At 40.9% G+C, this 14,658-nt stretch overlaps 1 protein-coding gene across 1 annotated transcript in view; it reads left to right on the top strand.

The window, feature by feature from the left end:
• Positions 1 to 14,658, top strand: part of ASCC3 (activating signal cointegrator 1 complex subunit 3) — a 303,036-nt gene that overhangs the window by 238,273 nt on the left and 50,105 nt on the right. The window contains exons 35-36 of the mRNA XM_077303437.1: positions 2,403 to 2,514; positions 2,849 to 2,983. Coding sequence (XP_077159552.1) covers positions 2,403 to 2,514; positions 2,849 to 2,983 — 247 coding nt within the window. The remainder of the gene's footprint in view (positions 1 to 2,402; positions 2,515 to 2,848; positions 2,984 to 14,658) is intronic.

Raw genomic sequence — 14,658 nt, forward strand, 5'->3', positions numbered from 1 at the left:
ATGCTGGTATGTGTAATATATGTATGTGTGAATAAGTACAAACAAAAAATAAAAATGCTGTTTCATTAGTCTTCTAAGATTTCTAGGAACTATATGATTAATTTGGAACCCATTGCATTCAGTTTTCCTTTTCAAACCAGAAAGGCTAATTTAGGTGTTAGTGTTCTGTGTTAGTGATTAGCCAGAAAGGCTAATTTAGGTGTTAGTGTTCCGTCACTATGCCAAATAAGATTGTGTTCTAGCACAGTGTTGATACTGATACCATGTTTTAAATTCTTATTGATGGTATTAAGTATAATGGTGATGATATGTAGGCATATGCAGCCTTTTAAAAAGAAAAGTTAACTCCTGGATGACAATCTAATTGCATTCTTATTAAATGACTATTTTTAAAATTGTACAAGAATATTACAACAAAAGGAAAGTGTTCACAAATTATTTCCTAAATTATACTTCTTCATACAGTATGAAAATTATATTTTCAGTATTACATTACTTTGGAGTACAACTCATTTTTTAAAGTGTCATTACTTAAATAAAAAGTTAAGATGAGAAATCTTACAATGAATATTTTTTTAATGTGAACGTTCTACTTTAAGATAAATTAGAGTGGCTAAAAATAAACATGATATTGCAAAAGTAGATGTTTTAATTGATGCCCCGGAAGGATGGATCAAAACCAATGGGATGAAATTAATTCAAAAGAAATTCCGTCTAAACATCAGAAAGAAATTCCCAACAGTTAGAGCGGTTTCTCAGTGGAACAGGCTTCCTCGGGAGGTGGTGGGTTCTCCATCTTTGGAAATCTTTAAGCAGAGGCAGGATAACCATCTGATGGAGAAGCTGTTTCTGTGAAAACTTAAGGGTGTGGCAGGTTACAGTAGTAAACCCAACTAAGTATCCTTAGATCCAAAGAACCATGTGACTTTTTAAATGTGTCCAAGTAAACTTTGAATTCTTAAATAGCAGTCAGTGCTTCCTATCCCCTTTATAACTGATGAGAGTTTTTAAAGAAGATTGAGATATGGCATTTGGTTCTACATTTTTAAAAAAGAGAGGAGGGGAAAGAAAAAATCTATTGATCATGCCCAAATGATTGGGTGTACCTCTGTCAGTACCTGGCTTTTATCGTCCAACTAACGTGTGAGATCTATTGAGAGAGAGAAAACATGTCAGTATTCATACTGAATTCATAGTTAAAGTTATTCTTTACTAGGATTACTGAAATAATAGACCACATTGTCAAATCTTAATTAAAGTTAGACATAGAGTTTTAATAAGTTGTGTTAATGTTCCTTAAAGCTAGCTTACCTTTTAATGATATGTGGTTGTGTTACATGGCAGTTGACACAGAAAAATGCATATACATAATGCATGAAGTAAGCCTCATTCTTCTTACTCAAACTCCTTAGGCATAGATGGAGGGGGGGAGGGAGAGAGAGGGCATGTGTGTGTGTGAGAGAGAGACAGAGACAGAGAAATGTCATGAATTACTGATATTTCCAGTGTTCTAGCATACCAAAGAAATAAAAACTCCCTGCATTTTTTTTTAATTTTATTTATTTTTTACATTTGCATTCTGCCCTTCCCCGGATGCTCAGGTAAGATCACATCAAACAAAAGTACAGATTCAATAAATATATTAAAAGGTAAACGTTTTAAAAATAAAATTAAATAATTTTAAAATTAAAAAATTAACAAGACTAGCTTATCTGAAAGCCACCGCTTTTTAACAGGAAAAAGTTGGGGCATGTGTGGGGCCATGAGCCGTAAGGGAGTGGCGGGAAACAAATCTAATAACAACAATAATAATAATAATATCTCTCAATGGTTGATCAAGTAGATTTAGGGCAGGAAGGGCAACTAGTGTAATGTTAATTCAAGACCTCAACCATAGGCCTGGCAGAACAGCTCCGTCTTGCAGGCCCTGTGGAACTGTTTCAGGTCCCACAGGGCCCTGATCTCAATTTTTCCTACTTTCACATGAATTAGCCATATTTTGTGCTTTAAAACAGAGATTATTAGATTTTGTATACTTGGGTTTTTTTCCTGTTCAACCTCATATATGCTGTATCGGCCTTGGCTTACAAATTCATTATGGGAGGATGGCCCACTATTTCTATAATCTTGCCAGCACAGAGATTTCATGAGGGCTAGGATGAATGTTGTCCCATTTAAGGTGCTAGCTGGAAGATATCAGAATGTCCCATTTCAGGAGAGGTTATGTTTATGTTCTGTAACCTTACCAGGGAAGATTTTCATTTGTAGGTACCATTGTTTCCATTTAAAGCATATGTAATTCTTACTGGAATCACAGTCTGTACTATGTTAGCATCTGATGTCCTTACTCACACATCAGCGGTATTGGAAAACTTCTGTTGCATTTTTATTTATTTATGCAGTTACTATAACTTAGATGATGTGGGCCATGACAACATTAACAAGTTCCTTTCAAACCTTGTTGAGAAGTCTCTCATCGAGCTGGAATACTCTTACTGCATTCAAATTGGAGAGGTACAGTTATTTTACACTTCATTAAGCATCAGGAAATAAGAACTAGATCATCTTTATGAAGGATTACCCTTTGTGCTGAAATTTCTTGTACAATTAAATATGTGTATGCTACCTTCTTTTACAACTATTGGTATTTTTCAGTTACTTTGACATTTGAACCAGTTACTTTAACATTTAAAAACACAATTAAGTCTTTTTATCATTTTTGTTTAATTTAATACACAGATAAACACCCCCATTAGATTAGAATACTGTACAAATGTGGTTAACAGCAGCATGTTGCATTACATTTATATAAAATATATAAAATAACTGCTTTTTTCATTTTGTATAGGACGGCCACAGCATTGACCCTCTCACTCTAGGTCGCATTGCTTCATATTACTATTTGAAGCATCCAACAGTAAGAATGTTCAAGGAATGTTTAAAACCTGAATGTAATGTAGAAGAACTTCTCTCAGTTCTTACAGTAAGTTGTATTTTTTTATTTATTTAAGTTTTAATCCAGAGTATTATTTTTTAGTTTAGAGTACTATGGAGTACTATGGCTTTCATAAACTTGAGATGGATATTGTCTCTAGTAATGTCCTTAACATCTTTAAATTTGCTAATGAATATGGGATAGCATAACAAATTTTGTATCCATAGATCATTTTGTTTGTAAACTGGACCCACAGATGAGCCACAAAACATACTTTTTAACATACCAGTTGAATTCTGTGTCAGACTTAAGGCCTTCAAGGCCATACATGGTCTGGGCCCAGTGTACCTGAGAGACCGCCTCTCTGCCTACACCCCCCCCCCAAAGAGCCTTATGCTCTGCCACATGCAACTGGCCGGTGATCCCTGGCCCCAAAGAAGCATGGACCTCAAGAAGGGGCATAGCCTTCTCTGTCCTGGCCCCCACATTGTGGAATGAGCTCCCTGAAGAGATCAGGGCCCTTCCTGAACTCCCACAGTTCTACAGGGCCTGCAAAAGGAAGCTCCTCCAGCAGGCATTTGGTTGAGGCTGATCGATCCAACAGCATCCTCCAGGCCCCCACCAGAAACCCCTCCCATGATCTGAACTCAAATTGACCACCTATGAGATCATGGTTAGAAGTTAATGTTGTTATTGTGAAGTGTAATTCTTGTTGTCTTCAGTTCTGGTTTTCACTGTTACTGTTGTTCTGATGTTTACAATGTTATACTATGAATTAATTCTATAATTAATTCTGTAATGAACTGTAATTTCCCTTTGTGTAAACCACCCTGATGGTCAGGGGAGGGCAGTATGGAAATATAAGAGATATTAAATAAATAAATAAATAAATAAATAAATAAATAAATAAATAAATAAATAAATAAATAAATAAATAAATAAATAAATAAATAAATAAATAAATAAATGGATCCCGAACTAAATTAGTGATTCCTTTACATAGGTGATATCAATGCCAGTGAAAGCACTGATTACATAAATGCACAGTTGTTGAAAGTTATATATTATTTTCTCTCAGAAATAGTCTTGAAACATCCTTAATTTTAAAGAAATATTGTACACTTTGAATATATTTGATAATTTTGCAGTAAGAACGGAAGGTGCTTTTATTGTTTTAATTTTATATGCCAGTGTCATGTATTGTCTGGCAGCCAAGATATAGCTGCTGTGGCAGATGAAGTATGTGCCATACAGTAGCATAACTTTCTATTATAAAAAAGGATTGAAGCACATTGGTTGGGATCTAAAGAGTTTCTTTGGGTATGCCCAGGTGACATTCTGACTTTTTTTCTCACAAAGATCAGAAGCCCATTCTGTAGCACAAGCCACTTTTGAAAGCCCTTTAGTTTTAAAATAAGTTTGGCATGTGGTATGAGAAGCGGGTGTGTAAACCTGGTACATAGACCTTCTTTTTCAGTCATTTGGATTTATGTAATTGAGAAGAGATTCAAGGAGGCCTTTTTTTTTCATAGTCATCTTCCCTAATCCACCCCACCGTGCATGAATATGATCTCTTGCACTAATTGTGTGAAGAACACTTTCATAGAATCATGACTTGGAAGGGACCTCCAGGGTCACATAGTCTAACCCCCTGCAGAATTCAGGAAACTCACAACTACTTGCCCACCCACAGTGATCCCAGATGTTTCCCCCCCCAAAAAAAAGAAAACCAGAATCCCAGGCCAGTCTGGCCCAGAAGAAATTAATCTCCCGATCCCAAAGTGGCAATCAGCATTTCCCTGGGCATGCAAGAAAGAGCCACAAGAGCCAAGCACTGACACAATCCCTTCTGCCCACCCATTTACAATCTGCCAAAGTTCTAGAGCAAGCTTGGTGTAGTGGTTAGGAGTGCGGACTTCTAATCTGGTGAGTCGGGTTTGATTCTGCGCTCCCCCACATGCAGCCAGCTGGGTGACCTTGGGCTCGCCACAGCACTGATAAAGTTGTTCTGACCGGGTAGTAATATCAGGGCCCTGTTAGCCTCACCTACCTCACAGGGTGTCTGTTGTGGTGAGAGGATAGCGAAGGCCGCTTTGAGACTCCTTCGGGGAGAGAAAAGAGGCATATAAGAACCACCTCTTCTTCTTCTAGATTATGTGGTTTGCTCTTTGGCAAACTGATAAATCGATAACTCTGAGGAAGCATTGAATTAGCTTTTTAGCCATTGTGGTTGTGTGATTCTATTCTGTTGGTGTTAGGGTCCACCATCCTGTAAAATATCATATACAGAGATGATATACTATACATAATACATGATCTCCATTAAACAGCAAGGATATAAATGCTTAGTAACATTCTCATCTGCAACACTTTAATTATTTAAAGGCTTTATATAATTTAAATCCAGAGCTCCACAAATATTGTCACATGGTATCTTTGGGGGACTCTTCTTAGCAATCATATTTATAGACTTCTGGGTTCTGTATGCATTGTAGAGAACTCTGATACTGTATGAAAAAGGTAAATCCCTCCTTTCCTGTGACCCCTCTGCATGTGGTAGAGGATTTGGTTGAGAGTTGGTCCAGAACAGCTGCTTCCAAGGCTGGATAAAAGTTGTGGATCCTGCTTTTAAGAAATCAGTTGATAAAACATTTAATCTGTGGCCATAATAGAAAAAAACATTCAGCCTAAATATATTAGAAAAAGCTGTGAGACAATAAAATACATTTGATAAAAATGTTGTAATTGTCCCAGTAAATCTGCATAGCAGTCAACCATTTTTTAACAAGCTTTGCCAGGGTATGGTAAATAAAATAACATGTCCATGTAACTAGTCACTAAATTGCCTTTCTTCATGTTTCTGGAAGGCTGACTGATGTCAGGTTCCAGCACTGAATGTTTCAAAACTGCTTCATAATACATTGTTTAAAAGTGGACCCAATGGTTTATATCAACCTTTTTCAATTTTTTTTTACCATTGAGATACCCCTGAAATATTTTTCAGGCTTTGACGTACCACAGAAGTGATGTCAGCTGGCCATGCCTCCCTTCCCTGCCACACCCACACTAGAAGTGACATCACCCAGACGCTCCCACCAGATATGACCACACCACTCCCACTGCTACATCAAAGGAAATGAAATGAAATTGAGAAAAAAAGACATCTAGCTTTAAAAAAAACCCTTCAAAATATAACTATATGATTATATATACAACCCTAATCTACATGCTAGTTCAGTAAGATATTTTCAGACCTAACCAGTATTGTTCTACTCCTTCCATTGACTCCAGTTCTGTGATGACTCATAGTTCTGTGATGGCAACTCTGAGAGGGCAGCCCTGAGAAACCAAAAACAACAAAACTAACACTCAGTGTTTATATAGCACTTTAAAGTGTTTGTTTATTATCACAAAGCCATTCTAAATAGCTATTTTCTGTTTTCTTTTACTTACCGATAAAAGCATATTACATGGTAAATATGGTATTCAGATCTTCATTCAACACTGAGATACACACAAAAATTAGTATCAAGGATTTGAATTCAAGCAATAGCACTTCAGGTATCAAATGCTACAAGTTACCCCCACCCCCACCAAATTGTGATACAGAATTTCAGTCAACAATATAACTATGGCATTTTTCTTCCAGAAATGTGTGTGTGTGTGTGTGTGTGTGTGTGTGTGTGTGTGTGTGTGTGTGTGTGTATGTATGTATGTATGTATGTATATATGTATATATGTAAGGGCTTGGAAGAGGAGCTTGTCTCATGGCTTAAGTGCCACTCAGTGCTTAAGTGCCACTCCCGCCCCGAGTGCCTCCTCCTCCAACCGGCTTGCCTGTCTGTCCAGCAACCAGCCAATTGCCTTCTCTCCCCCATGCCTGACCACCCCTCCTCCTTCCACTTCCCTCTGAGGCTTGAAAGCTAATGATCCCTGCTGTGTGAGAGCTGCCCATGCCGGGAAATGCCATAACATCTGCCTGCAGTCTTTCCAGGTCCTGGGGGAGTGAGAGGCCGTTCACAGAGTTCTTCGATTCCACCCCCCTAATCTAGCACCCATTGTATTCCTGAATGCAATGGGCTTGGCTGTGTGTGTGTATGTAAGTTAAATACAAAAACAGTCTGTGCAAGGGCCATACAAAGCCCCTTACCTACTACCATGACATCCCAGTCCTGTAGCCAAAAGTATTTTGCTAGAGGAATTTTCTTTATAAAGGAGACAGTAAGAGAGGCCAACCCAATCCCCCCCCCCGAGTTGCCAATTCCAGATGAGGAATAGAGACCTCCTGGAAGTGCTTCCCTCCAGCTGTCCCATCCAGTTTACCCCTTCCCCCACATGTTTATTAGAAATGTTTCCTCTTTTCAGTTCCTGTAAGGTTAAGAGGCCCCAGATAACTAGGGGTGCCTCACCTCCAGCTGTGAAGACAGTTGAGATTGGGCAGGCAATTTGGAAGCTTCAGGGAGAAAAGGAAGAAGCAGCTATGGGCATTTTTCCCAAAGGGGTCACCCTGGTTTGGGAAGCCCTGGTTTATATTCTAAAAGTAGCAACTTGGTGTAGTGGTTAGACATGCGGACTTCTAATCTGGCGAGCCGGGTTTGATTCCCCACTCCCCCACATGCAGCCAGCTGGGTGACCTTAGGCTCACCTCGGCACTGATAATGCTGTTCTGACCTAGCACTAATTTCAGGGCTCTCTCAGCCTCACCTACCTCAGAGGGTGTCTGTTGTGGAGAGAGGAAAGGGAAGACAATTGTAAACCGCTTTGAGACTCCTTCTGGAAGAGATAAACGACATATAAGAACCAACTCCTCTTGTCATATTTTAACACTTACATCTTTAGCAAAACACATGCAAGCTAGTTGCAAGGTTTGTGGTGCTTCATAAAAGCCTCCCCCCCTTTCCTTATGAATTGTGTATTTACCATGTCTATATACATTACACAAAATTTAAAACATCTATGTATTTGGCTTTTATAAATGCAACAAGGTTGTGTGAAGGCTTCTCGTGCTAATGATCTGTCTTTCAGGCTGAATTTTTTTTTGCAGATGTTGGTTTTTATAATTATTAGTTAAAATACTCTTCCCGTTTTACTTATTAAAGGTGTAAATTGTAAGTTTTCTGCAATCCCACGTTCCGTTGAAGGGACTAGGCATTTTAGCAGAATTCTCACCCAAGTTTTTTTCCCCTTTAAACACCATGTATTAATGAGCTTCATAATTAAGCGTCTCATTTCACACCTCTATTGTTAACCAATGGCATTGCATCTGTCTTGCCCCATTGATGCCCTTCTCTCTTACTTATTGAAGCATTTAACAGTTTTGGCAACAGGGAATTACATGACATGGGGTAAGTAGTCTAATTAGATGCAAGTGAAAATCCTTGGGGAGATGAATATTTTAGAAGTAATTTAAAGAATCTCATAATGATGCTGGCACTGAAAACTGTAGGCCACAGCGAAAAGAAAGACTTGTCAACATTGCAAAACATTGTTGCTCGCATAGTCGTGCAGTGGTCTTGTAATTATTTTGCATATGAAAGATTTGTTTTTAAGTGTGCAACTGTTTTTTGCTTGGAGTTGTGACTGTTGGTCTTTTCATTTGATGACCTTTCAAGACTGAAATTTATTATAAAGAATTTTTCTGTTAGCAGCAAATAACCCACTGCCAGCAGATCTGCATGTGGAGGGGGTGGGTCACTCAAACAAATGAAGATCTCTACCAGTATTAGAGACATTACCCAAAAAAGTAGGACCATCTGAGTCTGACTTTTCTCCTAAATGGATGCAGCTATTTGATATGCAGAGCCTTCCTCACAGCAAGTTTTAGCTATGGGCCTATGTTAAGGAAAAGTGGTCAAATGAAAGCTATTCATATCAAGATTATAAAATAAAAGTAAAAATAAATATATTTAATGTAATTTTTATTATATATTCATTAAATATTTTCCCCATATTTCCTCCTGGCTCGTGGTGGCTAGTTACACTTCACTAAATGAAAAATAAAAAATAATTCATGGAATCATAGTGTTGGAAGGTACCTCCAGGGTCATCTATTCTAACCCCCTGCACAATGCAGAAGCTCACAACTACCTACCCGCCTCCAGTAACCCCAATTTTATGCCCAAGTGATCCATCCACCAAAAATCTCCAGAATCCAGCCTGGCCTGGAGGAAATTCACCTATTAGCCTCGGTATGCAAGGAAAGGCCACAAGAGACAAACACTGGAACATCCATTCCTGGCCACACACTCACAATCTGCCTAAATTCCTAAAATCAGCATTTATGTCGCATGACTATCTAGCCTCTGCTTTAAAACTTCCAAAGAAGGAGAACTCACCACCTTCGGAGGAATCCTATCCCACCGAGAAACCGCTCTAACTGTCAGGAACTTCTTCCAGATGTTTAGCCAAAAAGGTTTTTGAATTAATTTCAACTCATTTCAACCTTCTGGGGCAACAGAAAACAACTCTACTCAAGTATTTGAGGATGGTTATCATATCACCTCTTAGTTGTCTTCTCTCCAAGCTAAACAGAACAAGCTCCCTCAACTTTCCTCATATGACGGTTTCCAAACCCCCCACCATCCTCGTAGCCCTCCTCTGGACACACTCCAGTTTCTCTACATCTTTCTTCAGTTGTGGTGCCAAAAACTAAACACAGTACTCCAAGTGAGGTCTTACTAGAGTGGAGTAAAGTTTTAACATCATGATCTGGACACTATACTTCTTTTAATACAGCCCAAAATCTGGTTTGCCTTTTTAGTCACCAAGTCCCACCGCTGACTCATGTGCAGTGTATGATCTACTAAGAACCCCAGATCCTTTTCACACATACTACTACCAAGACAAGTCTCACCCATCCTATAGTGATGCATTTGATTTTTCCTACCTAACTGCAGACCTATACATTTTCACTGTTTAAGTTCATTTTAGCCCAATTTTCTAGCCTGTCAGGATCATCCTGTATGTTTGCTGCTTCTCCCACTTTAGTGTCATCTTCAAATTTAATAAGCATCCCCCCTATTCCTTCATCCAAATCATTTATGAATATGTTGAACAACACAGGTCTCAGGACAGAGCCCTGAGGCGCTCTACTCATCACTCCTTTCCAAGAAGATGACGAACCATTTACAAGCACCCTTGGGATGCGATCTGTCACCCAGTTCTCCATCCACCTAACAGTAATAGGATCCATACTGCATTTTACCAACTTGTCAATAAGAATAATATGCAGAACCTTAAAATCAAAGTAAACCATGTCCACAACATTCCCATGATCTAGCAAGTTAGTAACTTTCTCAAAAAAAGAGATAGTTAGTCTGTTAGTCTGACATGACTTGTTCTTGGGAAAGCCATGCTGACTCTTAGTAATTATAGCCATCCCCTCTAGCTGCTCAAGGACCAACTGTCTGATTATTTGTTCTAAAATTTTGCCCACTATAGATGTCAAGCTGAGGAATTGGTAGTTACCCGGATCCTCCTCTTTCCCCTTCTTGAATATGGGGACATTTGCCTGGCACCTGTTCCCCCAAAACATGTCAAAAATAATGGACAGATGCTCAGAAATTACATCTACAAGTTCTTTTAGTACCCTTGGATACAATTCATATGTCACAGAGGATTTGGTTTTGTTTAAAGAAACTAGGTGTTTATGGACTACCCCTAGAGTGATCCTAGGCCACAACATTTGCTATGTTCTAATTTAATATGAAGAACTTAACATTCTTAAAATCATGGGAGAAATGGTAGAGCTTCAGAAAACACTTCATGTCAGCTCCAGAGCCTTCATTTTATCTGTTTGATGTTAATGCCAAGTCTGATGGTGGTACAGTGATAAATATGATGGTACAGTGATAAATAATAGCAGCATTTTACATGAATAGCAGCATTTTACATTACATTGGTTGTACCTAATTTCAAGGAACAGTTGCTAAATTGGATTTAGCAACCCAGATCCGGTTCAGGGTTTTGGTTTTAACCTTCAAGGCTTTACGCGAGTTGGGACCCACATACCTGAGGGACCGCTTATCGCCCTATGCCCCCGGCAGAGCTTTACGTTCTGCGGGAGAAAATCTGTTGGTCGTTCCCGGCCCTAGGGAAGCACGCCTGGCCTCGACCAGGGCCAGGGCCTTTTCGGTCCTGGCCCCCGCCTGGTAGAATGAGCTCCCGGGAGAGCTGCGGGACCTTCCATCGTTCCGCAGGGCCTGCAAGACGGAACTCTTCCGCCAGGTTTACGGCTGAGACCAGGCTTAACATCTATGCCCCCCCGGGACCTGAGGATTGGGATTAGAGACGGGTACCATCAATATCCCTTCTCCACCTGCTAGTGGGGGAATGGGTAGTCGATTAGCCGCTCTTGCCAGGTAGCTTATTAATTGCAGATGTGTCAATTGGATTTTAATGGATTTTATGGGGTTTTATACTGTTGTAACCCGCCACGAGCCGCAAGGGAGTGGCGGGTAATAAATATTATTATTATTATCATTATTATTATTATTATTATTATTATTCTATGCTAGATGAAAAGCCCATTTTATCTTGCAATAAAATGGGCGCTAGAAGGGTATTCCCCTCCCCCACCAAAGCTCAAAGGCTTCTACATGAGCTGGGGTGGAAGTGAGAAAGGCTCCCTACCGTCTGTGTGGGCCGGCGGCTCCGTAGCGTGGGGTAGGATGGCGGGCGGCTCAGAGGCAGGCGGCCACATAGAGCGGCGCGGCAGCTGCAGCCTCGGCGCGCCACTTGGGGCGGCGGCCCAGGCGCGGCACTGTAGTCCTGTCTTTGGCGCGGTGGCTGTGGCCCAGTGCGCTGCTTGGGGCGGCGGGCCAGGCGCGGCGCTGTAGTCCTTTCTTCGGCCTCGCAGCTGGAGGCAGGCATTTGGCAGCGCAGCAGTGAGAGCGAGGGAAGCAGCGCGAAGGCCGCGGAAAGCAGGGGAAGCGGCAAAGGCGTGGGAAGGGTCGGGCGGCGGCTACATTCGGACGTTTGTTGGTGGGGCGGGAAGGGTACGCGGTCGCTTAGGCAGGGGCGGGGGGTGGTGGGGACTCAGGAGCTTTTCAGGTGGTGGGATTCGGGGAGGGGTGGTGGGGCGACAGTGAGTGCATCAGGCGTTGGAGGGCAGTCTCTGGGCGGTGGGAGCGTTGTCTTCCTGGAGCCCAGCGGCATGGGGGCAGGGTCCTCTCCGGCAGCCATCCGGCAAGGATGGCGGCTCGGGAGGATTGCAGAGTCTGCGGCGAGGCCTCCGGGAGACAGGCCAAGTGGCCAATAGGGAGGCGTGCTTCGTGCGCCTCCCAATTGGCCACTTGGCCCCTGAGTGGCACTCTCCGAGTTTTTATCCCGGACAGGTCCCACCCAGCTCCTCCCCAACAGCCCTTAGTCAATTATTTAGTCCATGGCGTCCCGCGCCGCGGGACGGTTTAAAGACTAATGTCACTAATCAACAGGTGACACTAAATGAGAACTTGAGAATAACCTAAAAGAGCCAGGCCGGCTCAAGGTTGACTCAGCCTTCCATCCTTCCGAGGTCGGTAAAATGAGAACCCAGCAAACTGGGGGGTAAACGGTAATGACTGGGGAAGGCACTGGCAAACCACCCCGTATTGAATCTGCCATGAAAACGCTGGAGGGCATCACCCCAAGGGTCAGACATGACTCGGTGCTTGCACAGGGGATACCTTTACCTTTACCTTTTTACCCAAGAAAGGATAATGCAGTTTAGAATTAAATCTCACAAGAAATTAGTGCAGGAATATAAATATGTAGACTGGTGGCTATATAGACAGATTAAGGACAGATATGAAAGGGATAGGAAGCTGTGGGAATTTGAAGTAGAAAAATCACAATTAGAGTTATATTTATGTAAAGATGATAATCATTTAATCAAGAAGATGTATGAATTATGTTTATTACTGTATACGGAGGATGAGGTGGTCAAAGATTTTATGACTGTTTGGGCAAGGAATCTTGGTCATAACATTCCATTGGAAACCTGGCAAAAAATGTGGAGTAAAGATCTGAAATTTACGAATAGTTATTATAGTAAGGAAAACTATTACAAAATGCATTATTATTGGTACATGACTCCACACAAATTATCAAAAATGAATAAAAGCCTCTCAGACAAATGTTGGAAATGCGGGGAAGTGAGAGGGACAATGTTTCATATGTGGTGGACCTGCAAAAGAGCAAGACACTTTTGGCAGGATATCCACAAAGAAATCTCAAAAATCTTTAAGGACTCCATAGCTCTAAATCCTGAAGCTTATCTTTTAGATTTTCTGGTAAATGAAAAAGATAAAAAATATGGAGAGTTATTTAGATATTTGACAACGGCGGCAAGGATAGTCTGGGCAAAAAAATGGAAGTTAAAAGAGACGCCCACCATATTTGATTGGCAGTTGAAAACATTGGAAATCGCTCAGATGGCAAAATTGACAACTTAAGTCGAAGATAAACAAATAGCAGGATAGAGTATATTAGAAAAAAGTATAGTTGTGGATTTATGACTATTGGTTATGATTTATAATTTATAAGGGGAAATGAGAATGGATTGAAATTTTGAACAGGAGAATTAATGTTTTTTTCGTATATTCTTCAACAAATAGTTGGAAGTTATTATTTGTAAATGTAATATAATCTATTAACATGTAATTTTGGAGATGGCCAAATGTATTTTTTTGTAATGGATTATAAATAAAATAAATAAAATTTGAAATTATTAAAAAAAAACATTTTTCAAAGACCCTCACCCCACAATCTCTCTCCTTCACTGATGCTGTTCATGCATTAAACACACACTTTGCCATGGCCATCTATGCTTTCCCATGGAGGCCTCTGTCCTCTTATGTCCTCAAAATAATATAATGAAAACCATGCTAACTACCCTTTAAAAAACAAGTCCAAGCACAATATTTGTATTGTCTGTACATAACCAACAGGTCTCAGAGGATAACTGATTCAATAGAGCCACGGCTCAAAAGGCCCTAACCCAAGTTCTCATAAATTCCAATTTGATTTTGTGCCAGAGACACCAAGAAGTTCCTTTTCAGTTAATAACTTATATCTAAGGGATAGCTTACCAGTGATGAGAAGGGGGGGTGTTTATAGTGTATATTGAAAACAGAAGACCAGAGTCACAACCAAAATTTCTTGTATTCAATTGAAAACACAACTGGCTGCTATTCTCTGTGGATACATAGTGGCATTTTTCTATGCTGAAATCGTTTGTATTTGATCACAGAGTGATAACCGGATTTCACATCAGCCTGGTAGATTCAAGAACTCTGTCCATCCAGAGGGCTCACAAACCTACTAAAGTACCCTCGAGCACCATCAGGTGTCCACAGACCACATTTTGAGAAACAGTGTCCTACAGATTTATGGCAAAGAATATAGCTGCACATCTGTAAACCGCTCCAGGAGTGGTATAAATAAAACGCTAAGGGGTGTGGGGTTGGGCTCAGTCCAGGATGGGGAACAGCGCCCATTGGCCCCTTCGCGTGGACTGACAAATAGAGGGCCCAATGGGCAGGCGCAAAGTGCCTGCCGATTGGGACCTCCGCTTGTCAGTCCAGGGCCGGCTGCCAATTGGCCCCTTGACCCTGGCCTGGTGAGTTGGGAGGCGCAAAATGCCTCCCAACCTACCTACCGCCCAACGTGGGCTGCCTTCGGCCCACTGCCAGCATTACGCCGCTGCCCGCCAACACACCAGGTAGGCAGCCGCCCGGTGGTCG

Source organism: Paroedura picta, chromosome 1, assembly GCF_049243985.1.
Source record: "Paroedura picta isolate Pp20150507F chromosome 1, Ppicta_v3.0, whole genome shotgun sequence".
Lineage (NCBI taxonomy): Eukaryota > Metazoa > Chordata > Lepidosauria > Squamata > Gekkonidae > Paroedura > Paroedura picta.